This window comes from Microplitis demolitor, chromosome 3 (assembly GCF_026212275.2).
Source record: "Microplitis demolitor isolate Queensland-Clemson2020A chromosome 3, iyMicDemo2.1a, whole genome shotgun sequence".
NCBI lineage: Eukaryota > Metazoa > Arthropoda > Insecta > Hymenoptera > Braconidae > Microplitis > Microplitis demolitor.
Genome location: NC_068547.1, coordinates 21,698,112 through 21,725,714, shown reverse-complemented (window position 1 = coordinate 21,725,714; position 27,603 = coordinate 21,698,112). Strand labels below are relative to the sequence as shown.

Below are 27,603 nucleotides of genomic sequence, written 5' to 3'. Positions count from 1 at the left end.
TATTTATAATTTTAAATTTGTCTGATGTCTGTTACATTCCCACTCATTTTTAAATTTAGTATCCTGTCAAGTAATCAGACTTATCACCATCTATTATTCACAATTCAAATAATAAAACATTATTACCTTACTATTGATTTTAGTTTTAATAATTCCCCAGTAATTTTATTTATTAATTGCCGCCCGGTAATTAATTTATCAGGTTAGGAAAAGGATTTGCTCAGTGGCATATAACTGGAGTGTAGTATTGAGCTGTAGTTTATTATTGTTTGATGATTTAAAAAATTAAAAAATTCAAATAACCCGCGCCGGTCGTTTCGCCGCCGCCATGCTGGTATTTGAAGCTGCGCGCGCATTCATTGTGCACCGGGATTGGTCGAGCGGGCAGCTCTGTCATATGATGAAATTGCGTGGCATCATGGGAAACGGAGTGGAATTTTGCAACATGGCGAAGATCTAAGCCGAAGTCGCGGTACTAAATCTTGTTAAAATGTACATTTACTAGTAACCCAGAGTTATTTTTCACTCTTACCATCCAAATAACGTAATAGTACGTGTGTTTATTAAATATATAAGGTATTGTAAGTGGATAATTATGTGTATAACAGCTTGTAACCGACTAAGGAAGGTGACACCCAACAGCTCGGTGTGGTGCATAAGCACGTATGGCAGTTACTAGAAACCAAGATAAGAGAGCTTGGACCGTCCGGGTACTAAGAGTTGGCTATTTTACATCTCTACGGACGCACGAGCTATGCCGCGAGAGTCGATAGTCTCAATAAATAGTGTGAGTGCTTGAGTAATATTATGTTTTTAAATAATTTAAAACGTGGACGGAGAGGAGACAGCTTGCGTGTTTTATCCTCCTACTCGTTCGTTATTTCATTCGTTCCTCGGTTCATTCCTGCCTTCGTTTCGTTTCGTTTTCTGTGCGTATTTCGGTAGCAAATTTCTCCCGTCTTTACTTATTTCCTCTATCACATTCTCCCGTATCACCGCACTCCTCGTTTATCCTTCCTCAGGTTACCCCTCGGCTTTTGTTTTAAAGATAACCTCGGTCACATCATTACACTTTAACCTATGACCGGGATTCCTCATCGCCGCTGCTCCTCGTCAATTCTCCATGCCCCGATTACCCCAATCTTCATCGCTGATCAACAATCAACTGCCACCACTCTAGTCTTTTTCTATACCAATAACACTAACACTGGTGTGTTAATACGTTTTTTTTTTTTTTTATTATTATTTTTTAAACATTCTTTGTAGATCTGCTGTTACTGCAGTAGTTTTTATTTACCTGAATGACGAACTGGCTGACTGGTATCGTAAATCATCTGTCAACAAGACCAGCAAGTGTAATCTATTTAATTATTTTTTAAAGATTGCTGGTTAGTTGGTTAGCAAGTGCATGCTGAGAATATTCTATCGCTTAAAATAAGGTCACAGATGTGACCAAATATTACCATCAGTCATCAGTGTCATCGTACTATGTAATATATTTGTGTGTTGACTGCTCTCTGTACACATAATTACAACACTCACATGTACCAACATTAAATAATGATGATAATAATGATAACAAAGTCTTATAGATAATAAATAACATTGCATTGCTCATAATATTGATTAGTACTTAATTATTTTACAGATATGCATCATATAAAAAATATATTGGTGATCTCATCACGCTCACCGATATTATAACGACGCGTGGCATGAATTTTTAATCGATTGCCTCGCAACGAACAAATGGTTTCCTGACATGATGGACAGCAAGTTATACGTAAAGAATGAGCCGGGACTTGAGGGGCAATCACTTGCAAACTCGCAGCAGAATCAATTGGGTGTGGATGACAGCGGGGGAGGAGGAGGTCCACGAGTATGTTTTGTTTGTGGTTCACTTGGTCACAGTGATCAGTACTGGTTGAGAGTTAAACCAGGTCCGGGAAGTCCACCCAACGAGCCTTTCTTTCCGTTTCTGGAGACACACGAGCAGCCAGCTGCCTACCGTGGCGAGGGAGCGCGCTCTGGTGCTGTCAGATCGTGTAGTCTCTGCTATGCGTTGCTGATGCAACAATGGGAGAGCTACGAGAGACAAAGTCAGCCTCACAGCCAGCGTCTCTACTGGCTGAAGAGGTGCGACGGCGGACCCTTCACCGGGGCAGAGATGGCTCTCCAGGGCGAGTACGCTGCCCAGATTCTTGGTCTTTCCAACGACCAGCAGTTACCGGGCAGACAGGAAAGCAGCAACCGACCAGTTGGTATATCACCCCGTTTGCCACAAAACTCACCCTCGCCAAGAGTCGTCGAGCAAACGAGGCCGCCTTCAAACTCAATAGAACTCCCGCGACCACACTCAAACACGGCCGAAACTGCCAGGCACATTGAACAAGTTAGACTAACTATGGAGTCACCGCATCAACGACTACAGTCACCGCACCAGCGGTTGCAGAGCCCACGTCAGCCGGTTGGTGAACCAGAACCACGTGCTGTTTCAAATGAAGCTGCATTAGACCTCAGACACGCTCCGAGAAGTTCGCCCGCACCTCAACCCGCCATGCCGCCATCCCAACCTCAAGGTAATTATATCTTTAATGCCATTAGTTGTATCGCGTATACGTGTCGAACGTTAGTAAAATATTTTATTTAGAACTTTCGTTCGACGTTAATGTCATTATCTAGTTTGTCAGTCTGTTGGTTAGTTTAATTTGTATTCAGATTAAAGTCAAGAATTATTATTAACAATAATAACAACAATAAAACGGTCTGCCGGTCGTCGCGCTTATAATTAACCAGAAACATGTGCACAAGCATTCGATCAGACATGGTCAACTACTCTGGTACTGCGACAGCTACTCACTAGCAATAGTTGTCTTCTTTAATTGTTGAATTGACCTGGTGAGGTCAAGTGGATCTTTATCTCTGGTGAGGTCACCCGGTCAGATTAGGTCGCCAATTTCATTCCAGTCAAAGAATCATCTGTTTAGCTGAGAAAATTACACGGATACTTCAAAGTATACCAACTGCACTTGCTTCTACTTAACAAATACTCCAGTATTTTATTTTTTATGACGTCAATATGCCGAAATGCTCTTGCTTCAACATACCACTTGCAATGAGCGATTATATTTTTAACTCGCTCGCATTTACGAATAATTATCAAACGTTTTTACGTTATCTTTTTTAAACACCAGTCTTATGGGCAACGGAAAAATAATATTTTTTTAAAATAACATATTAAATTGATAAAAGAAGTTTACCAACATCTGATGAATGTGTGTCGGTAAATTTGTTCTATTAGACTTTGGCTCTTGGTAGTAGTTGTCGTCGTTAATTTATCGCTTACTCTGAAATTGATTGCATACCATGTAGTAACCCTTTTAATATGCACCCGTGATAAAATTACTATTGCTGTTACTAGCAATAAAATAAAATAAAATTGAATCATCGTCATCATCATCATCATTATTGTCGTAATATAAATATTATATTTACATTGGCCTTAGTATTTTCTGCCGATAAATGTCAACGTTCGTAAGTAAAGGTTAACAGTATTCGCTGATAAAATAGTCGAGGGTCAATTAAATAAATACGACAACATGACATTATATCGTTAGTTTTGATATTGAAAATTTAAATACATAAACACAATATTGTTATTGTCATTGATTTATTTTATTATTATTGTTGTTATTATTATTATTAATTTTATTATCAATAAAACTAGGCCACGTGCATTAACCATCAGTGAGTGAGAGACATTTCATTTAGCGTGTGCAAGATATTAAGGCAATTAGCAAGTTTAAAAATAGACCCATTTATTTTTACAGCGCTTACGAAGCACGTTCTTGTTATTTTCCTTTCCTCTCTTTGTTGTTATTATTTTTTAAATTAATTAATTAGTAAAAACACCCATGAAATTTTATTCTTTCAGCAATTTACAGCGGAGGTTCGTCATCCAGCACCGGGACAGACATTCTTGATCTCTCGATGCCGGACAAAAATTCAATGACTGAAGTTTGCTATGTCTGCGGTGATGAGTTCAAAAAAGGATCTCTGAGTCATATAGCAGCCAAGCCACTGCCAACACCACCGCATCCTTCGAGTAGTCCTCCACCATTTTTTCCCTCGTTGATGTTACATCCGCGGCCGAGCAAAAGCCGGCCAATGGACAGTGCCGGGCGTGTTCAGGTAAAATTAACTAGAAAAACGTAAATTAAAATACAGTGAGGATTTAAATTAATGATGTGGATGTTTTAGGCCTGCTCGGCATGTCAAAGTCACCTGTTACTCCAGTGGAAAACGTACACCCGACAGGGTATACCGCACAGCGATCGTAATTACACCTTAAGGAAACGTCAAGCACCGGCAGTTGACCCGACGACATTTATTTGCTATACGTGTGCACTGGAGTATCCCTCGTCCAGTATTAGACTGTTGTATTGCTGTCCGAATCCGGAGAAGGAGGCATACTTTCCGTTTATTACTACGATACGAGCGCCACCAGGAGCTAGTCCTATAAGTCCTCAGGGTATGGTACAAGTTTGTTCCATCTGTTATAAAGCCATACCCCAAAAACAACAAGTTTTTGGTGGAGAAAATAATGAAACCCAGTCGATAAGTGCCCAGCAGGGAACTGATTTTCGTCAGCAAGGTTTGTTATTTTAAAAGTTAAATATTTATCAGCTCATTGTAATATCAATTAATGATAATGAGTGTGATAATGAGCGTGGAAAGCAATAAAAATAAATTAAAAATATATAAAATTTTTATTACAGGACCATCTCCACGACCTGTTGTCGCAAAATCACCAGCAAATTCAGCTGGCAGCGATATTAGATTTAAACCATATGATTTAAATAAAACAACAAGCGTTGTGAGTAATAAACCACGTAGTGCCAATGTTAAAATTGCAAGTTCAACTCAGCGAAATTCACCGAGTAATGCGCCAGCGGAAAATGGTAATGTAACAGTTGGACAAAATTATCGGTGCTATATTTGTGAGCGACTGTATCCTCGAAACCAAATGGAGTGGTGAGTAATAAAATATATAATAGTCCTCATATATATTCAACATGCATTGTTAAATTATTATTTATTTTTAGGCTATCAACGAGTCCTGAAGGTATGAATTCACATGCTATGCACTTTCCCTGTTTGAGAGGGATGGCACGTACTTCTGAGAATTCCTGCATGGACAGCCATGGCAGAGTTTTAGCCTGTAGTCACTGTGTCAATCACTTAGCTCAGCAGTGGGAGTCTATGGATGCCGACCGCATTCCTCTCGAGCAACGAAGGTACTTATTTTATTTTTTATTCCCTCTCTCTCTATCTCTGTCTCCATCTACATATTTATTGATATGCACAAGTATTCGCGCAATAAGCCGCCTGGGAATCCCGTTTAATTAACAGAAAATAAATTTTTTTCCATGACAGATATGATATTCCTAGTCCACATCCAAACGGCGATGTTAATCGTGCAATTGCCACACCGCCAAGTTCAAATTCAGATCGTACATTTATCAGCAATCCTGGTGCATCAAGCAGCTCGATTTACTGTTTTTTCTGTGGTCTTCATAGTGATTTAACGTTAGCACGTGTACTGTATAGCAGGCCCCAAGGTCGTAATGCACCATTTTTTCCTGAATTACTTCGTCATCAATCGCCAAAAAATGCCGAACAATTACGCGAAGACGGCTCGGCACTTGTTTGTACTTTTTGTTATCACACATTGTTGGCGCAATGGCGAAAGTATGAATCACAGTCTACTGGCCAGCAGATAAATGCATCTGACAGACAATATAATACCCACGATTACTGGTGTTACGTTTGTGGTATTACAACATATCGCAAAAGAGTGAGAGCACTACCTGTTAAAGACTTTCCATTCTTGAGGTATCATCGTCAACCGGAAAAAAGTTTGCTTCTTGAGAATGGTGATTTTGCAGTTGTATGCTTGGATTGCTACGAGACATTAAGGACACAAAGTTTAGAATACGAGAGGTGGGGTCTGCCTGTTGAAAAGAGAGAGTATAATTGGATTGTACAACCTCCGCCTCCGGAAGACAGTCCGGATGCTGCTATTGCTAGATTGCCATCTGGTGAACGTTCTGAAAAAGCGGTTTGTTTAATTATTATCATTATTTATTATTATTTTAGTATACAAATTATATTAAATTATATTTATTACTGTCATTACAGGTACCACCATCATTAACGGTTAAGCCTGCACGTAAAAATTGCTCACCAAAAGCCCCAGAAAAAAAACCAACCGTAAAGTTACCAGAAAAAGAACAACCAGGTAAGTTAAATAAAATAAACTAAAATAGCTTTTCAGATTATTCGTATCTGAAACTTGCAGATTTTCATTTATGAGTTTTAATTGAATATTCACCCTTCCCCCAATCGTTTTCTTGTAAATACCTGCTGGTATAAGCGACAAAAAAAAAAAAAGGAAAACTTTGTGAATGGCTTAGTCGCCTTGCTATTATCACAAATTGAATTATCTCGGGTGTATACTGAACGTTGCAGTTTTTAAATTAAAACGTTACACTGTCAGTGGGACGTGACAAGAAAGACCAGTAGTTTTTTTTTTTTTTTTTAAACTATAATCTTTTATTTTTCCTCTTTAATGTCTTTTTCTATCTCACTTGTTGTCACTTTTAAGTCTTATATATCATGCATACTCACAACAACTTCAAGTAAAAGCAGGAAAAAAATATTCAAGACTCAGATATTTACCAGTATTACGGGTTATCTTGTAATATTTTAACGTTATCAGACTCGAGCAGAGCGTACCCGGTCTCTCGGGAGCACTCTGACCCCTAACGAATACTGTGACCCGTAAGAAAGTTACTTTTTTATTAATATTTATCATACTATTATTATTATTATTATTATTATTATTATTATTATTATTATTATTATTATTATTATAAATGATAAACTCTTGTAACCGCCGATACTCTTTGACCTATGAATTCTTGACGATAATTATTGCCATTACTCAATTTTGTTGAACTTCGCACTCGGCGATATGACGATTAAATAAGTTATTACCCGTCACGAATGTCACGTATTCAAATCAACCGATTCTTTATCCGGATTAATATATGTGGTATGTAGGATGTAGAATGTAGTATGTAGTATTATGTACGGATCTACATGAATGAGGAAATAAGATTGATAGGTCGGAAGTAAAAGAAGGTGACTAGGGTGAAGAGACTAAATGCCCGCAGCGTGACACCGCATTGCGCCCGCACTTAGCAACCCAGCCGACACCTAAATACGAATTAGAGAAGGGTAGCAGTAGTAGTAGTAGCAGCAGCAGCAGAAGTAGAAGTAGCTTCTCTTCGACGTTCTCGTCAGCTCTCACCCCTGATGCTTCTGCTTCTGCTGATCGTTGAGACCAACCAGAGCGCGTTATGTATACACACATATATATTAATGTATGTATATATATATGACGTGTCTCTACCTCTCTTTTTCTCTGCTCACTCTTACCCTTCACCCCTGGCCCCGTTCACCGCAACCCTCTTTATCCTCTCACATTACGACCACGAGGGGAAAAGGTCTGGTTGTTCCTGCCCTTGGCAATCGATATCAACGTCGGATATTGAAGGCAACTCGCCGCTCGTTTTCTCACCCTCTTACTGATTCATATGGATAGTAGGTTTATACTTTTTTTTATTATTATTATTATTACTGTTTTTTGTTTTTCCATCCATGTAACAGAAGTTATTTGAAATGTCAAGCCTAGCGTGAGGTACTGAATGTTAAAAATAAATATATATATTGTTTTTTATAGGACGACAGTGTGTTTGAGTTAAATTAATAGATGTTATTAGTCGACGTCGTCGTCAAAAGTGAGAAAAGCAGTGACTAGATGGCAAGTAGGGATAGAATGTGATAGAGAAGAGAGAGAGAGAGAGAGAGAGAGAGAGAGAGAGAGAGAGAGAGAGAGAGAGAGAGAGAGAGAGAGAGAGAGAGAGAGAGAGAGAGAGAGTGTGAAAGAAGAAAAGGGGTCGATGATGATGGTGGTGAGTGGGCTTGGTATGAAGAGGGGTGGATGCGGGCTAGTCGCGTTTAAGGGGGAAACTTGGCTGTCGCTGGCACTAGGCATTGATTTTGCGCGACAGACAACACACTGTTGGACTTGTTCCTGTCTCTTCTATAAGTCGCATATGTTATTTTATACCTTTTATATCCACAAAATATTATATATCATTATATTCATTATAACAATTTACTTGTTTTTTTTTTATTATTATTTTTTGAGTTTATAAAAGGTAGTTGACAATTATTATTTAAATTAATTATAACCCAGCGCTTTTTTATAATAGCAGATATTTTTCAGTCATCACGGTTGAGCAGAGTCAAAGGGGTTGTTGAAATTTCAATAGAATAAATTTAAAATAAAATATAAAAAAGTCAACAGTGGGTGTGTATATTGACGACAAAACGCAAATGAGTTACTCGCGGGGGAGGTTTTGACGGCGAAAAAAAAAAATAAAAAATATGAAATAGTCGAGGTTTTGGAGCTGAGAATGAAAGTCAATGAGTAGTATGGTATCGAGGGGAGCACTTGGCAGACTAGCAGGCTGATTGGTGGGTGCGTGTCGTTTTAGCGCCAGATGTTATAGCAAGCATGTGAGTGGAGGATGGTTATGCAACGGAAGCAAACTAAAAAGCATCACAGGGAACACACTCTAAAACCCGTCAGCTGCTTTATTTGACTTCCTCTCATCCGTTCTATTAGATTAAATGTATAAAATAAAATTTAAAAAATAAAATAAAGAAAAGAAGAAAAGAAAAGCCAACAAATACTCTCTCGAATTATATTCTCCAATAAATCTGAAAGGGTATTATAGGAAAGAGGAGACTGCTGGTGACGGATGGCAGGACGATAAACGCGAGATCAACGAGTGGCAAGATGAGCGTACAGTAGTGGAGATGCGATGCTAGAAGCTGGCTCCATGCTTCACTCATCCAGTCGTGCTGTAACCATCGTACCGGTGGATTCAGGATTCAGGATGCATTTGTTGCGCAAGCGTTTTCGTTGAATGAGATCGAGTACCACCACCACCGTCTCCATCTCCGCCTCCATCACCGCGACCATTAACTACTACTATTACTATCAATATCACTACTACTATTTCCTCTATTATATACACAGATATATATCACATATATCTCAGTGGTGTCTGTACTGTGCACACACATGTATCTCAGCACGCGCAACCCTCGCGCATGCGTGTCGCGAGTCCTGCCCCTCTCCAATGAGAATGTGTGAACCCTCGTTGAACGACAGGGAGACAACTCGCAAGCTTGCCAGTCTCGCGCCGCGACTCACCCTTTCGCGCGCGATGTTGCTCTTTTCACGCTATTTACATACAATAATATCATACTTATTATTCTTATTCTTATTGCGTGTTTTAAACTCCCGCAGCAGTGAGTCATCGCGTGTGTGCTTTATGTCCTTTTAATGTCTACGACACATTCTATGGCCTCATCTACATTAAATCCCCATATGTATGATACATATTTATCACTCCGTTCTACTCTATCATTCACGTTTCAGTGACATCAATATTGCTGTCGCCTTGATAATTAATTTTATTTACCGCGGGAATTGTGGTTTATTCAAAAATAATAATAATAAAACCAATGCCAATAATTTTACGTGGTATTATATATTAGTAAATGTATAGATATACCATAAATATAACATTAAATTCACGGTGTGTGTGTGTGTACGTGACGGGTGAGCAAGAGTAATCGATCTTTCTCTCAAGTGTTCAAGTGTTTCGTTTGATTGCAGTCGCGGAGTGTAAAAAATAAAAAATAATAATAATAATAATGATAAATATTAAGTACGTAATGAGTTTTAACAACTGTTGAAAAAATATTAAATAAAATTTGGTCTAGTTTTAAATTTTGTGAGATCGGAGTAAAGTCGCCGTAATGGTGACCCGTGAAGTGATAAATACTCCGATTAAATCAAACATTAAGTTAAATATTTATACTTTTTTTCACGACAGTGCTTGATAATAGTTTAAGTTATTTTTTTTTTTTAATTAATCTGATTACTGACCGCGGAACTAGAGCTGAGATTAAATACAATGGATTTTCGTGCGCCTCATCCCCTAGTTCATCCGCTCCACAATGGCCACCCGTATTATTACTCAGGTATTATTATTATCAACCGGTTTATTTACTCTACAAACATTATTGTTAATTTAAATAACCAATTATTTGTACAGTATTTTTTATTATTTATTTTTATTATATTTGTTTTATTTTTTTTATTATCACGAATGTGTGATTAATTGTACGTATAAATTTAAAAAGTAAATTCGTCGTAGTGTTAAATTGAGTGAGATAAGAGCGGCTATAATTTACGGTACTGTAAATATAAAAATAAATAAAATAGAGTCTATATATATATATATATATATATATATATATATATATATATATATATATATATATATATATATGTATATAAATATATATACTTGGCAAAGTAATTCTGTAGATCCAAGCAGTCCCATCCATCAATCGTCATGTGTCAAGGCTGGTAAAGTCTATTCGTCAACACGTTCAACAAGTGTGCGAACTCTGTGATAAACAGTAAATGTCATTACTCATCAGCCCATCAATTATTGCAGTACATTTATACATTTGTTTCTCTCGTACATCCCATCTCAACAATTTCTCGGCAATTATACTCTAGGCATTTATATCAATAAAATTATTAACCGACTTACGAGCACAATAAAACTCACATGATATATTTATATACATATACATATACACTGTGCTAATAATAATTTAATAATATTTTACTGGTTTAGTCTGGCCTTATATATTATTATTATTACAGCTCAGTATAAATATAAAATTTTATTATTTAACAAACAGATAAAAAAGCTCTTGTCCTTCATCAGCGCCAGCTGGTCAGCAGATAATTCCCGTTGAGATTTAGGTTTATTTTTTTTTATTTTTTATGTCAAACAACAAAATTTAACCCGCGATTCGCTCTGACCAACAAAGGGCTGTTTGAACTCGGCTTTGTCTTGTCCATCCGCCCTCTTTCGCACTCAACAAACTGAAGCGTCGCCGGTCTACTCAGCTTTTGATAAGACGTACAAGCACTTGGGTCATCCCTACGGGTGTTCACTCTCAGCTATATGAGATAAAAACCAAGAGCAACTTTTAAAGTCTTCAGGAAGTAAAAATAAATAAAAAGAGTGGATGGATATCTTAATTAACTCTATTTATTTTTTATGACGGCTAGTTATTTACATGCCAGGAGATTAAGAGGACATAAATTTTAAAATGGTTTTGACGAGCCGCGGGAAAAGGGATGAATTAGTTATTAGTGTAGTCGGGTGGTAGTTGTACCGGTGAAAGCCAACAGCCAACTCGTCTCTTTACCCCCGATTCCGATCAATAGCCCTGGCGTATTACGTCCTCCCCACTATTCTATTTTATACGGTCTTTCGCTCATTCGCCCCTTCACTTGTTGTATTTTCTTTCCCTGCTCTGCACTCCACCCTACTTTACTCTGCTCCAATCTCAATGTATACATATATATACTACTTTATGTAGTGTAGAGTTGGGTAGGGTAGTGTGTGGTGATCTCCAATGAGACTCTTAAGGGTCAAAGCCACATTGCACGAGCGTCCCGTGTTGTCTCGAGGGTTGTCTTTGGACTTTTTTATTCGCCTGGTTGCTCTCAATGTCTCTGTCAATTCTCCTGTCCTCTATCTGCTCCGTAATATTTTTCGCCGCAAAAAAAATTACTTTTATAGTTTATTTCTGCCTCATTTAAAAAACTAAGGCAACCGCGGATTTTCACTTACGTAAGCAGATTCAAAGATTAACGGAAGATCTCATCAGAGCTTGAGGACACTGTTAATATTTTTGTGACGACTATCTGACGGACACTATTAATTACCGGTCGGTTGTACAGCGATAAAAGTCACGCGAGATTTTCTGTCTGATGTGTTGACGTTGGTTTATGTGTAACCAGATCGGCATTGACAGCACCCATATACCTTTCAATTACTCTCGCACGCGGTGACCTATCAAATTTACGGTTAATTATATCACCAGATAGCCAATAACGTAATTGGTAAAATAATATTACGGCACATAGCAGCGCGTATTTGTACGCGACTATGGATTATATTATATTTTATTTAATAACTTTTTTTATTTCACCTCAATTTTCAATACGAGGTTTAAAGCGCCTAAAAATGAGCATGCGCGTACAATTTCAAGGGGGAAGTTTATCGAGCGTAGAATTCTTTTCGTGATAAATTGCGCGTCGTTAGCTTCGCGAAGGCCAAAGTCCTCGCATCATATCATCAGAGATCGACTCAACTATTATTATTAATATTATTATTACTATTATTATTGTAATGGATAAATCTCCATATAAATGATGATCGACAGAAGCCTATAATATTTAATTGCATATGCATATATAGAGCCACTTATGTATAAATGTTTATAACTCTGGTGGTAATTTAAGTAAAAGTCTCGTGGGAATAATCGGGGATTGATGTGAGGCGGGTAGTAAATTTAAATGCGCGGCTTAATTAATTACTAAGTGGCATCAGTATGATAGGAGGGATAAAATAAAAGAGTGTAGTGTAGCGCATGTATACACATTAGTATCAGTATGAGTAGATTAACCGGGATTATTAGCGAGTATCGAGTGCGGTAAACGAGCAACCGAGTGAAGAGTTAGCTCTACTCCGTTTGTTTCCCAACAGGCAATTGGCTGTCGTCGTTTGACATGCTTGGCACCAGTTGGCACTCGTTGACCCGGCGTACGCCGGCGTTGTCATGACTCCGAGTCATCGGCTTATGAGCTTGTTAAAAGGGGACCTGGCCCCTTGGCCTCACTCACTTACTCACTCATTTACTCTTCTGCCACTACAACTGCCTCTACTTCTGACTCTGGCTTTACTCTAGATCAACTCATATCGCGACGCGTCTATATACTGCTACTGCTGCTGCATATACTCTTGGTCCATTGCATCGGCATATCTGCTATCGTCATACGTATCCACTCTTATACACACATACTCCGGGTATATATATATATAATGTTAATAGTTACTGGGGCGGCTCCAAGCGATTGCGCACGCACGTAATCGTCCTGCGTCTCTACTCTCTGGATCACTCCTTTACTTGGCTGTCGTCCCGCCGACATGTCCGCACTACACAACCAAACACGTCTACGTCATAGACTTTGGTAGATGTTGGTGTTCATTCCACACACTCATTGTCATCGCTGGCTGTACTTGTACACCATAATCGGGCTGGTGGTGGTGTCCAATACAAGTATTTTATACAAGTGGAAGCAGTAGTTTGAGTATGGGATTAAATTGATTCGGGCCACGGAGCCAAAGGCGTTGTCGTGACCCTCGTTGCGGGCATCCACGCGAGATAAATTCTTCTTCATCTATTTAACAATCTCTCTGGCCGTCACCTTTTTCCCTTATCCTTATCCTTGTCATTCCATTTAATATCACACAGAGAGCTGAGTATATTTGATGAAATTAAATATTGAGCTGAGGATTGATAAATTATTAGGCAGTAAAAAATGTGAATCCGTGCTATGCTGCGATTGTCCGATTTCCGATTTCACGGGACGACGAGGACTTTGTTAAGAGCGAGAGGGTGAATCCACCACGAGCAGTTGCTATGGCAACGTCTCTCGGGCTGCTTCTGCTTCTGCTTCTGCTGGTGGGATGGAAAAAGTAAAACGAGAAAGAGGTTTCTCATTCTATACACACAAGACAAAGTCGAGTGGTGAAGAGAGGAGCTTTTATATTCTCGAGTACGATATCGAAGCACGAGTCGAGCGGAAATTTAACGTCAAAGAAAATAAATTTTCCCGATCTTGTGCATCAAAGCTCCTTGACTCAATTACCCGTCATGCCGTTGGATATCAAAGAAGAAGGAGAAGGAGAATGAGAACGAGGACGAGACCAAGAACGAGGAACAAGAACAAGTGGAAAAAGGATTCGATTATCGATATTTTCAAAGACTTCACTTGCTGTCTATCTATTCCTTACCCCTTTCCTCCGAGACTCTATAATCAGCTAAAGTAAAATAACTTTATATACATTTTTTCTTTCATTTTTATCTTCTATTTTTCTTTTTTATTTTTATCTCGCTCGTTTTCTCGGTTGTCCAAGTTCCGGCAAACTCCTGGACGGAAATTAAACTCCTCAGAAACTAAACTTTCGTAATGAAAGCGCTGTCGAGTGTTTACTCGGCGTATTTGCTTGGAGTCAAGCGTGCTACGAATCCGGTGGGATGTCGGAACCAGAAGTGAGGAAAGAAAAAGAGAATTGCGATAAAGAAGACTATATATTCTCCTGTTTAACTTTGTGGTTACACATTAATAGAAGACAAAAAGAGAAAAAAAAAACTTTTCTCCTGCCGCTGCTGGAACTCCTCAGGCGATTAATCCGTCACGGAAAATAATCATCCTGAATTTCCGACATTGAGAGATAATAAAAGGCGGAATTGTTGTAAAACGTGTGGAACAAATGACTGAATTCACTCTTCAGTCTACTCCTCTCTGCTGTTCCAAGTCGACAAGTCACATCGGAGCTAGAGGGCGCTCGTAAAACCGAACGTTATTCTTCCGCAACTGGGCCGTTCCTGTGACCGGAAACCGGTGACTGTTATATCCCTTACTCCAGCCTTGACTCATGTTTTACGGCACCTTCCTGTACTTTTTTTTTTATTTTCATTTCTCTTTTCTTTATTATGTTTTTTTACGACGCAATCACAGTACGAGGGAGGTTAAAAAAAAGTTATAATAATAATAATTTTTTTCTTTATTACAATGGAGCACAGCCCGGCCACTCGGGACAAATTACCCATCGATCGGATAATTGCATCCTCTCTTTTTTCCAAGCGATGAGCTGAACACGAACGAAAAGCACCCCCGGGAAATAGTGGAGCGACCTCGCGTAGAGCGCGATGTGTGTGTATATTCCCCGATGGGGGTTGGTTATATAGCTTCTACTGGTGCAAGCTATTATACTTTTGCGCGGTCGATGCAGCCACATCGTCGGTATAATTGAATATACACAACCCTTGTGTTGTATGAATATATATATTGAGTAGTCTAGTGGACGTTACTCTGGCCCTCGGGCTTTACTTTCACAGGTTTTTTTATGTTCAATGCTTTGTGTCCCGCACTGGTGCCGGTGCTTCAACGCTGACACCGTGGAATTAATGAGTGCGCATGTTTTTTGCGGCTACGAAAAGCCGCGCTCTGATGGATTTCATTTTATTTCATGCTGAATTTATTTTCCTGCCCATTATTCTCCTCTTTCTCCAACTGGTTGTCATTATTGTAGTCGTCGTCACAAGAACAACTCAGGCGATAACGACTCAATTATTCCCCGGCTTCAGTTACTAATAAATCGTAATCCGTAGCCTATTAATAGTAACATTAATTTATATTTCCAATAAAAAATGAATCCGCTTTTCTACTGATGTCGTTAATTAAATATTTATATTTTTAAAATAAATATTCTCGACTTATATTTATATTGACAATTTAGTAGACTGTGTAAATATAAGCCAATATCATCCCTGGGTATTATTCGGCATTAATCCCCGAGAGAATGTCTCAGTTGGCGTAAACACTAAATTCACTAAAGTTATTTATCCTCCGCCAACATCCGCATTCTAGTATTTTTTTTTTTTTTTTTTTTTTTTTTTTTTTTGAGAGAGAGAGAGAGAGTAAAAAGTAAAAGAAAAAAATATAGATAAAAAGATGGAAAAAAAAATCACTGAAGCATCTTCTCTTACTCGCGTGTCGTGAGATAGCACAGCAAGTGCGGAAGCTCATAAAATAAAAAATAAAAGAAGAGTGTGGGTGTGGGTGTGGGTGTAAAAACAGAGTTAGAAGTAATCCAGCGGTGGTGCAAACGAGGGGGTGTCAGCGAGATGGTCGAAGAGACTAGAGAGCAGTTTGCGCCTTTCTCTGTCTATTTCTCTGGTGATCGTGACGTGGGGTTGCCATGGTAACCGTCTGTAAGCCGCTTAGAACCCACCCTACGAATCCGCGGCCCCTCTGGCGAATGCAGTCACTCCTTCTGCCGAGAGGGAGTCAAACTCCCCTGCGAATCTCTCGTCTTTTGCGGCTAACCCACTCTCTACTTCCTCGCGAGCAATCTTTTTTTTTTATTTTAACTTCCATCATTCTCGTCTTGAGTGACGGAAATCATATTTTTTTTGCAAACTTGATAGCAGTTTATTTTTAGTCGTTATAGAATTAATTTATTTGGTTGAAATATTCCAAGTATCCTTCATACAAAAAAATATTTAAAGATTAATGTACTTACGATTAAAAAAAAATATTTTTACTTACAGGTCTTCAACCGGCGAGTACAAAAGCACAGTCGAGCACAATCGGCAAATCCCACAGACCGAGTTCCGGTGTATTACCTCAAGGTCACACCCCAGGACCGGGACCAGGTCCAGGTGGACAACAAAACAGCAGAAGTTTTGCTGCAGCTTTGAGAAATCTTGCCAAGCAGGCAGGACCGGCTCCTCAAGATGAGGAACCGAGAGCCAGTCCTAAGAATCGAGCACCACCGCCTCTTGTTCGAGGACCCTCACCAGCCAAGGTTACAACTACTAAAATTCAGTCGCACGACCTCTTGAGCTGTGACCTTTGATCTGTCAACGAACAACTTGAATAAATAAAAAAAAACTCCGTCCCATGTGTAGATTCCGGTTTTCGTTCCGGTAACGCCTTTTAACTTCCGCCGCAAACAAAGTTGTTTTCTTTATTTTGCAAATTATATATTTTTAAATCTGGTTCTTGTGGTTCAAAGGTCCTCAGAAGTGGTGTTGCGAAAAAAAATAAAAAAAAAAAAAATAATAATAATAATAGTAAAAAACGTTTACTCAACCGTTTCCGATATTTTATTGCTGTTCCATGAACTGGAAGCACCCTAAAGCCTTTCAAGACTACTGTACACGATAGATTACTATCATTATTATTATTATTTTTATTATTATTGATATCAGTACTGTACACTATAGCCAGCAAAGACTTATTCTGAGAATAATGTATAATTTTAGGAGCGATCGACGCATGAACGTCGACCTGAGGAAATGCCCTCGATGTATACAAATGCCCGACCAGCCGAGAACAGTAAGCACAATGTCAGTGCAGCAGCTTCCGAATTACTTGCTCGTTCCGGTTTCCAACCATATCGGCCCGAGCATCATCCGACACAACAACCGCCGGCATTTACTCTCGATCCTGCGGCTTACAGCCCCTATCATCATGGTCTGTACCCACCACCTCATCTCCAACACGCTTATAGGTAAATTTTTTTCTTTTTATTCTACATTTGTTCTATCAAAAGTACTCTTTCATTTTCATTTATCCTATTTATAGACTGGGATAAAAGAAATAAGGGAAAGTTTTATTTTTATTTCTGTCATTATTTATTAAAACGATGAAAATTACAGGTTAGAAGAACAGTTGTACTTGGAGCGAGTGGGCATGCTAAGGCCACCATTGTTTCCCGGGCTGCCGACTTACCCTCTCTATGGACTGCGATATAGTCCGGAGATGTTACCACCGGCCACCCTTGGTCTTATGTCTCCAGTAATGCATGAAAGGTAAGACCTTACCAAGGGTGAATTTTACTTTCACTCAGTTATTACAGTCAATTATATATTCATATATATATTTATATAGTGTCTTTAATGCATTTACATTGATCGTGCTATTGAAATGAACTTGTGTTTATTTGTATCGCTCACCTGAATGATTTGTTTAGGATGAAATTAGAAGAGGAACACAGACTCAGGCAGGCTAGAGAGCAGGCTGCGCTAAGGGATGAGGAAGAAAGGAGAAGAGCGGCACGTAATTCAGCTTCCACGGCACCTGTCCCGTCACCCGCTCCAACTTCTGCCGATACTGCAGGTGAGCGAGTCGCTCCACCCCCCACTGCCTTCCATTGAAACAAAAAACAAAACCGTCGTGTATTAAATATCGAAGGTTTACCAGATTTTCCACTACACTTAGTACTGTTTATTTTCGACGTTTAATTAATTATTTTAAATAATTATTAAAAGTAATAATAATAGTAATATTAATGACTATGATGATAAGGATATTATTAATGATAATAACGATAGAAATAATAATTATAAATTTTTATTTCAACAAAACTATCTCAATTACCTGATGTCTTCGCGTCTGGTAAACCTTGCACGTTACCAATTTAGTAAGTGATAGTTTTACACGGCGAATTTTATAAAAAAAAAATATAAGTCGTCATAGTGTGGTTTGATGATAATAAAAAAGAAAGAAAAAGTAACAAAATAAAAAAAAAAATTAAAAATTATAACAAAAAAAAAAAAAATCTAAAGCAAGGAGAATTAAGCTGGTAGACTATTGTCGTGATTGTTGTACGAATTGAATAATTTACCCCTTAAATTTTCGTCCATTGTTGTCTATTAGTATTTTTTTTTTATCATTTTTATTTTGTTTAATTAAAATTGCGTTGAGTGAAAAGACTTTGCCCTGCCATAAGTTAATCATTCAGCGAGTGATCTTAAAAAAATTAATTTGTTAAATTAGTTTATTAAAATTTTTTTTTAAGTTTTTAATTATTATTATTAGTAATCATTTTTTAATTGTAATTATTATTTTTATTCGTAAATTTTTTTTTCTTTTTTTTTTGTTCACCCTCAGAACCGATGCCAAGCGATCGTTTTCTCATGGCGAAGTTTTGTTCCCTATTGATCAGACTGAATCCATTAACATTAAAAAAAAAAGAAAACTTGAAAACAATAACGCGTACTCAGTTATAAATTTACAATAAATTAAAACTAATATAACGGTTTTGCCGCGTAAAAGTGATGATTGTTAAAAATAAACTGATAAATAATTAATTAATTAGAACGAAAATTAATATTAAAATTTACGTGACTGTGAAAAAAATTTTTAAAAGTTTGAAGAAAAAAAAACTAAAAAAAAAAAAAAATAAAAAAATAAAAAATACTACGCTTCTACTTTTAATGTAGCGATAATGAAAGTTATAGTCATAGTTAATCGTTTCTCATAAACTAGGTTTAATATTTTTTAGATAAGTATATTAAAATTTAAAATAAAAAACAAGAAAAGTTATCAATTAAAAAAATACAAACGATGTGTTGCCCAATTGTCGTTTGTCGTTCATTATTTTTTTCTCTTATCGGTAAATTTACTGTCACAATGTCCAGAATAAATAAATAAACGACAATGATTAATAATCTTGGTAAAAAAAGTTGACACGCGAGATAAATTTATACACTTCTAATATTACAAAAGACGAGTGTCTACGAACGGTGGCAGTGGATGAATAAAAAGGTCCCATTGTAGATAAAGACGTCTTGTATCTGTTTATTTATTTAATTAATTAATGAAATATAATTTTTTTGAATTTATTTGTTTACTTATTGAAAAATAAAGTGACAATAGTTGTTGTTACAGAAGCGTTAAATAAAACCAATATTATTTTAGAGGCACGTGCTAGTGAAATTTATTAAAATTATGTTCAGAGACTGGATACATAACTCGAAGGCTGACTTAATTATATAACTCCATCAGATAATAACTAAACTGTAATTAATTCAAGTAGCAAGATGAACAAATAACCAACGTTTCGTCTCCGCTCGTCAACGTTACATCCGAATTTTGTTGGACTCACTAAACGTTTATCAATCGAGACCAGCTAATTTTCGTTTACATTAAATTTATACAGCCTGGCGCTGGACCATCTGTGGATAATAGTAACAATCGCCGGCTAATTTATTAATGAGTAACAGTAATACATTTTTGAATAAATAGTAATTAAAAAAACAATACGTAAATATTTTGTAATTAAATTAGGTTTCTACGGCGCGACTTTAACACGAGAGTGCACGATACCTAGTCGTTGTTCTCAGTTTTTTTTTTTTTTTTTTTTTCCACATAATTTATTAATATTAAATAAAATAAATTTGTATATACTTTACATTAATAAGTAAATAGCATGAATTAATGAATTATTTAGAATAATAATATGTAGAATAAATTTATAAAACTGATATATTTGTTGTCTTGTTTATAATATTTTTAAGTTTACTGCTAGGTCTCGGCACTCTTGCGTTAGTTCCCGCAACTGTTTTAGAAACTCATAATAATTAATCGCTGAACTTGGAAGTCATTTATTCTCAGTCGCAACAATAATAACATGATAATAATAATAATAATAATTAATATTATTATTAATTAAAATTATAAGATTAATAACTGTTCCTAAATACACTGACTGAATAAGTAAATAAATAAATAAATAAATAAATAAACTAATGTAAATAACTGTCACACACATTAATTTGTCAAAATTATGCCATTTTTATATAATTTATTATGTAAACATGTATATTTGGACTATAATTGAAAATAAACATTGCAAATAAAAAATATAAAAAAAAACTAGATCAAAATTCTAAGTGATTTGGAATTATTGACCCTCAAGTCGTTTTCTGAAACAGTTTTGGGGAAGATTCGAATCTAATTAACATATTTATATATATATATTAATATGTACAAGTTGACAGTGATTGACGACAATGACAATCATTGTTGCTTTTCATATAATCATTATTATATTGGATATCAGTGCCTTTTATAATTGACTATGACTTATTAGCATTCGAAATGAGATTGCGATCGCTTCGGGATTTTTTTACCGTATGGAAAAAAAAAAGTTATTACAATTTTATTACATATTATAATTATTATTCATTGATTTGTATATTTTATTTATTTTTTATTATCAAATCTCCATGTATGCACCGCAATATTTTTATTATTATAATTATGATAGTAATCATCCCCAATACTTGATAACAATTAAATTTATTCATTTAATTAAGGAAAGACCAGCGCCGCTAATTTTAATTAATTTATACAAACAAAATTATTATTATTATTAGTATTATTTAATTGAAATAAATTATTAATGTAATTACGAGGGCTGCTAGTGCTTCCTTAATTAAAATAATTAGTCATAAGATAGTAATAGCAGTAGCAGTAGCAATAGTAGTAATAATATATTGAAGACAATAATAATATAATAAAGGTAAGTCAAGTATTAAAATGCATCTGGCCGTAATAAAATTTAAAAGTAATGATAATAATTAAAAATGTAAATAGATAAAAAGAATTGTTAGTAGTAGAGCATTACCAAGCACTGTGTGTCCGGATTTGTTCCAGCTAGGAAGCCGACCATAGCGACGCAATTGCATAACGAGAGGGGGGAACGAGACCGACCCAACTCACGGAATAACATCAACGTCAATAACACCAGCAACGATAGTGTCATCTGCAAGTCAACTCATAATCAGCCACGAAAAGAAGATCAGTCCCCGACACTGGCAGCCGAGCCGTCAAATTTGTCCCCAGTTTATCACCACCAGCGACTCGCGCCGCCCTACACAAATCCACCAGCAGCCCAACTGGCTACTGGTATAAGTACATCCTCGATATGCTCCGTCAGCTCGACACCAATGACTCCGTCGCTGGGTGCTGGGTTGCCGCCGCTCAATCTCGGGCCTGCGATCCCTCCAGTTCCTATTGGACCAGCAATACCCGCAATGTCACCCTTAGCGCCGGGTATCCCGCCACCAGCTCCACTGAACATGTCACTGGCTCCGATGATGGGTCTGCATTTGCCGCCCCCACCTCCAAACACAATTCATTCTAGTCAACACTCGAACTCGTTGTTGAGCAGCGTCAGTACTCCTACAACAGTTTCTTCAACTTATCCTATACCTCACCAGCCAGTTCCGATTCATCAGCAGCAACCTCCGCAGCCATCACCGTCGATGCCACCGCAGCCTCAGCATCAGCAGCACCCGCTCTCAGTCCAGCACCATCTAAACAGCGGATTTACCACAACTACAAATTCAATGCTGGCCAGTGGGACCATGACCACACATGCGACTCACACGCTGGCTACACCTGGAGCAGCTCCACCGTCAATTAATCTATCGAATCATTTGTCCTCTCACATGACTCACAGCTCCTCAAGAATGAAAGAAGTCTCGACACCGACGACCACCACAGCCATCACGACAATGTCTTACAGCTCACTAACCACCACCGCATCGACCCCAGTGCCAACGATAACAGCAACTACCTCGGCTCCATCGCACCAACCGGCATTCGTTCGACCCTTCGAAGACTCATTCAGGTCCTCGGCAACAACGAATAAACCGCCTCCACCTTCTCCACAGACATGGTCTATTGTCAATAACCATAATCCAAATATGACTAGTCAAATTCATCAAGAATCGTTAGTTAAATTACCTACGGGAACTGTACCACCAGCTGTACCACTACCTGTACCTGTAGCGCCTATACCCATACCGGGTGCTGCCGTTACTAATTTTCCACAAGACAATACAATGCCAATAGATAATTCTAAAAGTTCATCGACAATTTACACCCCGCACCACCACCACCACCATCATCACCAGCAGCAGCAACAGCAATATCATCATTCTCATATTCCTCCACCAAATACCACAAGTTTATATAAACCACAGTCATTTTCGGTGGCTTCACATCATCCACAATTATCCACAAAACAAACAACTTCTACTATTAATACGACAACAACAACACCAACATCAGCAGCAGCAGTAGTAGCACCACCACCAACTAGTACACCTACTTCAACTTCAACATCAACATGTTTAGCAACTAATGGAGATACCACCGCAAAACCGGGACACTTAAATATAAATGGTACAAAAATGTCTGTCAGTGACGGACTAAATGACGTACTTGGAACTGTTTCTCCACACAAAAATGGCGGAATGCCATTCGACAATGGGGTCAGTGGACAGGATAAAATAACGAGCAATGTCAATTACTACACAAACAGTGGAACCGCTGAAAATAATTTCACAACTCCGACCAAACATGTCAATTTAAATCACCGAACTCTCCTAGAGCACTCGAATTCAAAAGATAACAAAGTCCAGGTTAATAATGAGAGTCCAGTTGGACACCATCACCCCAAGCCCGCAATTTACAACCGACTGAACAACGTCAATGTCGACAAGGCTCAGTACCCAGTACAAGTCATCAACGAGTCAATCAAAGAACGCATGAGTCCAGTTTCTATTAAATCGACGGGTTCTGTTGGTGATAAAAATGGAAACAAACTCGATAACCCTGCTGTGAAAATGTCTTTGGAGGTACCTAGTGTTTTACCAGCAAGTGCGCTGTCCTATCCTCCAGTTGCATTAAAATATCCCTCCAATGACATCGTCAGCTCAAAAGATTCTATTGACACGAGCAGCCTTCTCCAGAGTATCAAGTCCGAGGAAGTATTGCGCACGTGTCAAAATGTATCAAATGTCCTTTTGCAAATTCCAAAGTATCAGGAAATGCTCATAAATTATTCAACAAATGAACTCAAGGGATCTTACTGCTACACCGACAAGTGCAATAACTTGACTGAGATTTCCGTAAAGTGCGAACCTCCGGTTATAAATGTTCCTGATGTAACAAAAGCTCTGAGCAAAAGTAGTGACAGTGTCAATGTTACTGAGCAGTCATCCTCGCCAGTTGCTGTCCCAGTGTCACTGTCATTGCCGTTGCCACCAGCAGCAGCAATGGAGAAACCTAAAGAATTGACATCGACACTCGATCTTGCGGAAAAAAGACGAAAACGTAAACGAGAACAAAATGCCGGTATCGCATGTAGTTCAGAGTCCGAAAGTGAAGAGGATGCTGCTAAAGATGTTGATTTATGGATAACAAAAGGCCCACCAGCTAAAATGTGTTACTCGGAAAAAAAGTTGTCATTCTTAGCGATATTTGGTCTGACGACTCTCAGCATGAGGAACGGTAAGTTATTGTTATTAATTATTAATATAAATATGATTATAGTTAAATATAAATAATAATTATTACAGAAATAGAATTACATAAATTGGAAAAGCGGTACCGTTTAAATCCAGAACCACCTGAGGTACTTGTGGATACCAATGAGACAGCTGTCGAATCACTTTTGCCGATACCAAAAGAACATCCAGATGTTCTGATAAATTCATCAGATTTTATGCCGAAAGTTGGATTTCTCAAGACTATTGGACTGGATGTTATGCCACCGAGTAAAAGAGACGGTAATTAATTGCTTCGACTGTTTTATTTTTATTAAAAATAAATAAAAATGTTATTTGTATTTTAGAAGCGGAAGTAATTTGGCAATATGTTCTGCGCGATCGTAAAAAACGAAAAAGCACCAATTGTGTGACGGTGTACTGCGACCGCATTGCTCAAGAGTATGAGAAGAATCCTCCAAGACCACCTCAGAAGATGAGGCTGCTGGACAGAGTGAAAGTGAAGCCGCCGAGTGGACGAACTTTGCTGGCACCTTTACCGGGTCTCTTTTCCGGTTACTATTCAGCAGTACCTGCGCCCCTGGAGAACGGCGTGAGCCAGCAGTACAAATTTACCAGCAGCCACAGAGATGAGGACAGCGAGGAAAATAAAAAGGTGACCTGGACCAACATCGAGGACATTATGGTTGCTTACCATCAGTATTCAAAAGGTATTCAAATAAATTCAAATTTCGCGGGAGATTTTATTCTTTATCATCAGATTATTTATATTATAATATTTACAGAAAAATCAACGGAGCGTAAAGTTTTGACGGATCAAATGTCGAAAATGATAGCACGTGCAAATATCCTGCGGTCAGAAGCAATCCACCTCGAGCGAGTGAGATACGAACTACTGGCCACTAAATCATCTTTAGAATCGGAGCGACGGAGTATCAGTGATCAAATTGAAAGAATAAATACCCTTGTGAGGAGTCTTAGATAACGATGCGTAACGCACAGCACGGAAACTCATTCATCTGTGATATTATCGGCGGGTTAAGGGTCGTCGGGTGCGGATTATCCACCGAAATAGTAACAAATAATAATTATTATTAATAATTAACACGTTGTATGTACTTAGCAGTTTTCATATTATTATTACTATAAATATATATATTAATTAATTAATACAAGCCGTTACAATGACCAAATGTGTATGTACAGAATATGAATGGTTAGTAGTTTTATTGGTGTAATAATTATAATTATTATTATTTTTTAAATTTATTTTAAATCGTCTCAGAGAAATGTAGATGTGAATAATTTAAATATTACGATAATGCACAACGATCAATTAAGTAATTAATTAATTTATATTTTAAGTGAAATATTATTATTATTATTATTATTTAGAATAAATATAAATATATATAGCAACGTGTATTAAAAATAGGAGCATATCATTATCGCATGTATAAATTGTATAGAATTATGACTTAATTTAGTTGCGCGTGAACAAGGTGATATTTTTTTTTATACATATATTAGACTGTGCCAAATAAAGTCGTTTTTTTTCGTTTCCATACGAAAATTACTCGTTAACGGATTAATGAATTGAAAGTATTACATAAGCATAAGATATTTTTGTCGAGAATCAAATAATCTACAAAAAAAAGTATCTTATAATTTTTTGATAAAGCTAACTGTTCAAAAGTAATTCGAATTCAAATTCAAATTTAAGAGAGAGCGCGTTTTCTGATTGTCGGAGAGCCCAAAGTGCTACCTAATTTTTTTGCCTTTAACGTAATTTTTGTGTGGGACAAAAAAAATATATTGATTTTATTTGGCACAGTTTAATGTACATATTGGGTAGAGGTACCGGTTTTGGCCACTTTAGAGCCAGCTTTGGACACTTGAATAATAAAAATAAAATAATTTGCAAAAAACGCAATGACAATTAATTTTTAAAATGTGTACAAAGATACTTTTATCACATTGTTACTATGAAAATTTTATTTTATACGTTTTCGTTAATTAAAATAAAGTATCAAGTGTCCAAAAATGGAGCAGTGGCCACAAATGCTATTTATACCCTCTGTGTATAAAGTAAGAGACCCAGTACCCGATCGGAGAACTAGTACCCGATCACTCATGTATTTATGTATCAATATTTACTAAATTTTACTAAATATAGCCATACAAATACACAAAGTGATCAGGTACTGGTTCCTTAATCAGGCACTAGGTCTTTTACCTCATGTATTATCAGTGAAAATGAATTAAGTAATAAAAGTAATAAATTTTTGAGTATTTTAATAGTTAATCCCCAGTGGCGGCTCTGATACCCAAAGTATAAAAAAACTAAAATACAAATATCGAAATAAGTGAGAAATAAAGCAAATAGATGAACGGTGTAACTGATTTTATTTTCATTGATAATAAATAATAATTAATTAAAAAAAAATTGTTGTGGGGCTCGACTTGAAAATAATTGAAACGAGTTGCGAATCCTACGTCAATAAATTAAAGAATATAAATATAGATATATATATATAAATATAAATAAGACAGTTTTTAAAAATAAGAGGACGGGGCTCAGTCAGTTAATGATGTGCCGGAAAAAAGTACGTGATGATTAATCGCATGAGGTCTCGTTTTAAAATATACTTTTATATCGATTGTAAATTGCATGTCAATGTCAATGATAAACAATTGTAAACAATAATAATAATAATTATAATTGTAATGATAACAATAAAAGTTTTATCGGAATTGTCGATAAAAATTAAATAATTAATATTAATAATAATAATAGTTATTTAATAAGGACGAATAATTAAAATTGTCCTTAATATTTATTTGTCTGTTCGCGTTGTGAACGTAAGGCCAGTTTTTAAAATGTATTTACATAATATTTAAACCGGTCAGCTACTTAGTTTTATATAAATTTAAAATTTAAAGATGCTCAGTTTGAGATAATTAAGCGCGAAGGATTAATTATTATTTAATAAATTTATAATTACAAGCATAATCAAAAGACATTCCACCCTCGCAGATTAATCGCAAGCGGTTATGTTTTTGCAAAAAAATAAAAAAAAAATAAATCAATGGCAAATAATAAAAAAAATGCTTATGCATTTAAAAATATATTTATATTTTCATGATAAAATTATTAAATTAATATCCTTACATGTCAATTTTTTTTTTTTAATCGAATTGTAATGTAATGTAGCTCTACTTTAATTTACGTCGATAGATTTCGTTAATTGAGTGCCTAACTTTTGTATCTGTTGGTGAAAAATGTATTTTTTTTAATTTTATGTATCGAAAATTTTATTTTTAAAAATGTGGAATTGACAGTGTAAATATTTAAACAACAAAAATAACAGCACGACTACTTTTAATGGAAAGATTTATTAAAAGAAAATAAATAAAAGTAATTAATTATTATTAAATTTTTTGTTTTATACCCATTTAATATTGTTTATCAATTGATCTTTTATCTAAAAATGAATTTTAAAATAAAGAGGATATAATTAAATTGTTTATTTATACTTATTTATTAATTACAATAAATTACCTGGTCCTTTGCCGTTTGAAAAATTTTATTTTAGACTTAAAATACTTTAATCCCACGATTTAATTGAAAATTTTAATTAACAT

At 36.5% G+C, this 27,603-nt stretch overlaps 1 protein-coding gene across 1 annotated transcript; it reads left to right on the top strand.

Annotated features, from left to right (window-relative positions):
• Nucleotides 1-400: 400 nt before the first annotated feature.
• Nucleotides 401-27,420, top strand: LOC103569795 (uncharacterized). Its single transcript, XM_008547298.2, has 16 exons — nucleotides 401-787; nucleotides 1,649-2,579; nucleotides 3,935-4,191; nucleotides 4,261-4,654; nucleotides 4,779-5,034; nucleotides 5,106-5,297; nucleotides 5,437-6,121; nucleotides 6,202-6,301; nucleotides 16,420-16,676; nucleotides 17,137-17,384; nucleotides 17,533-17,685; nucleotides 17,847-17,992; nucleotides 21,317-23,962; nucleotides 24,031-24,240; nucleotides 24,306-24,668; nucleotides 24,744-27,420. The coding sequence occupies exons 2-16, from the start codon at nucleotides 1,763-1,765 to the stop codon at nucleotides 24,941-24,943; spliced, it is 6,924 nt and encodes a 2,307-aa protein (XP_008545520.1). The 5' UTR covers nucleotides 401-787; nucleotides 1,649-1,762; the 3' UTR covers nucleotides 24,944-27,420.
• Nucleotides 27,421-27,603: the final 183 nt, after the last annotated feature.

Coding starts and splice junctions, on each gene's coding strand:
- LOC103569795 (XM_008547298.2), top strand. CDS start 1,763: ATGATGGACAGCAAGTTATACGTAAAGAATGAGCCGGGACTTGAGGGG. Junction 2,580..3,934: donor GCCGCCATCCCAACCTCAAG/GTAATTATATCT, acceptor TTATTCTTTCAG/CAATTTACAGCGGAGGTTCG. Junction 24,669..24,743: donor TTACCATCAGTATTCAAAAG/GTATTCAAATAA, acceptor TAATATTTACAG/AAAAATCAACGGAGCGTAAA.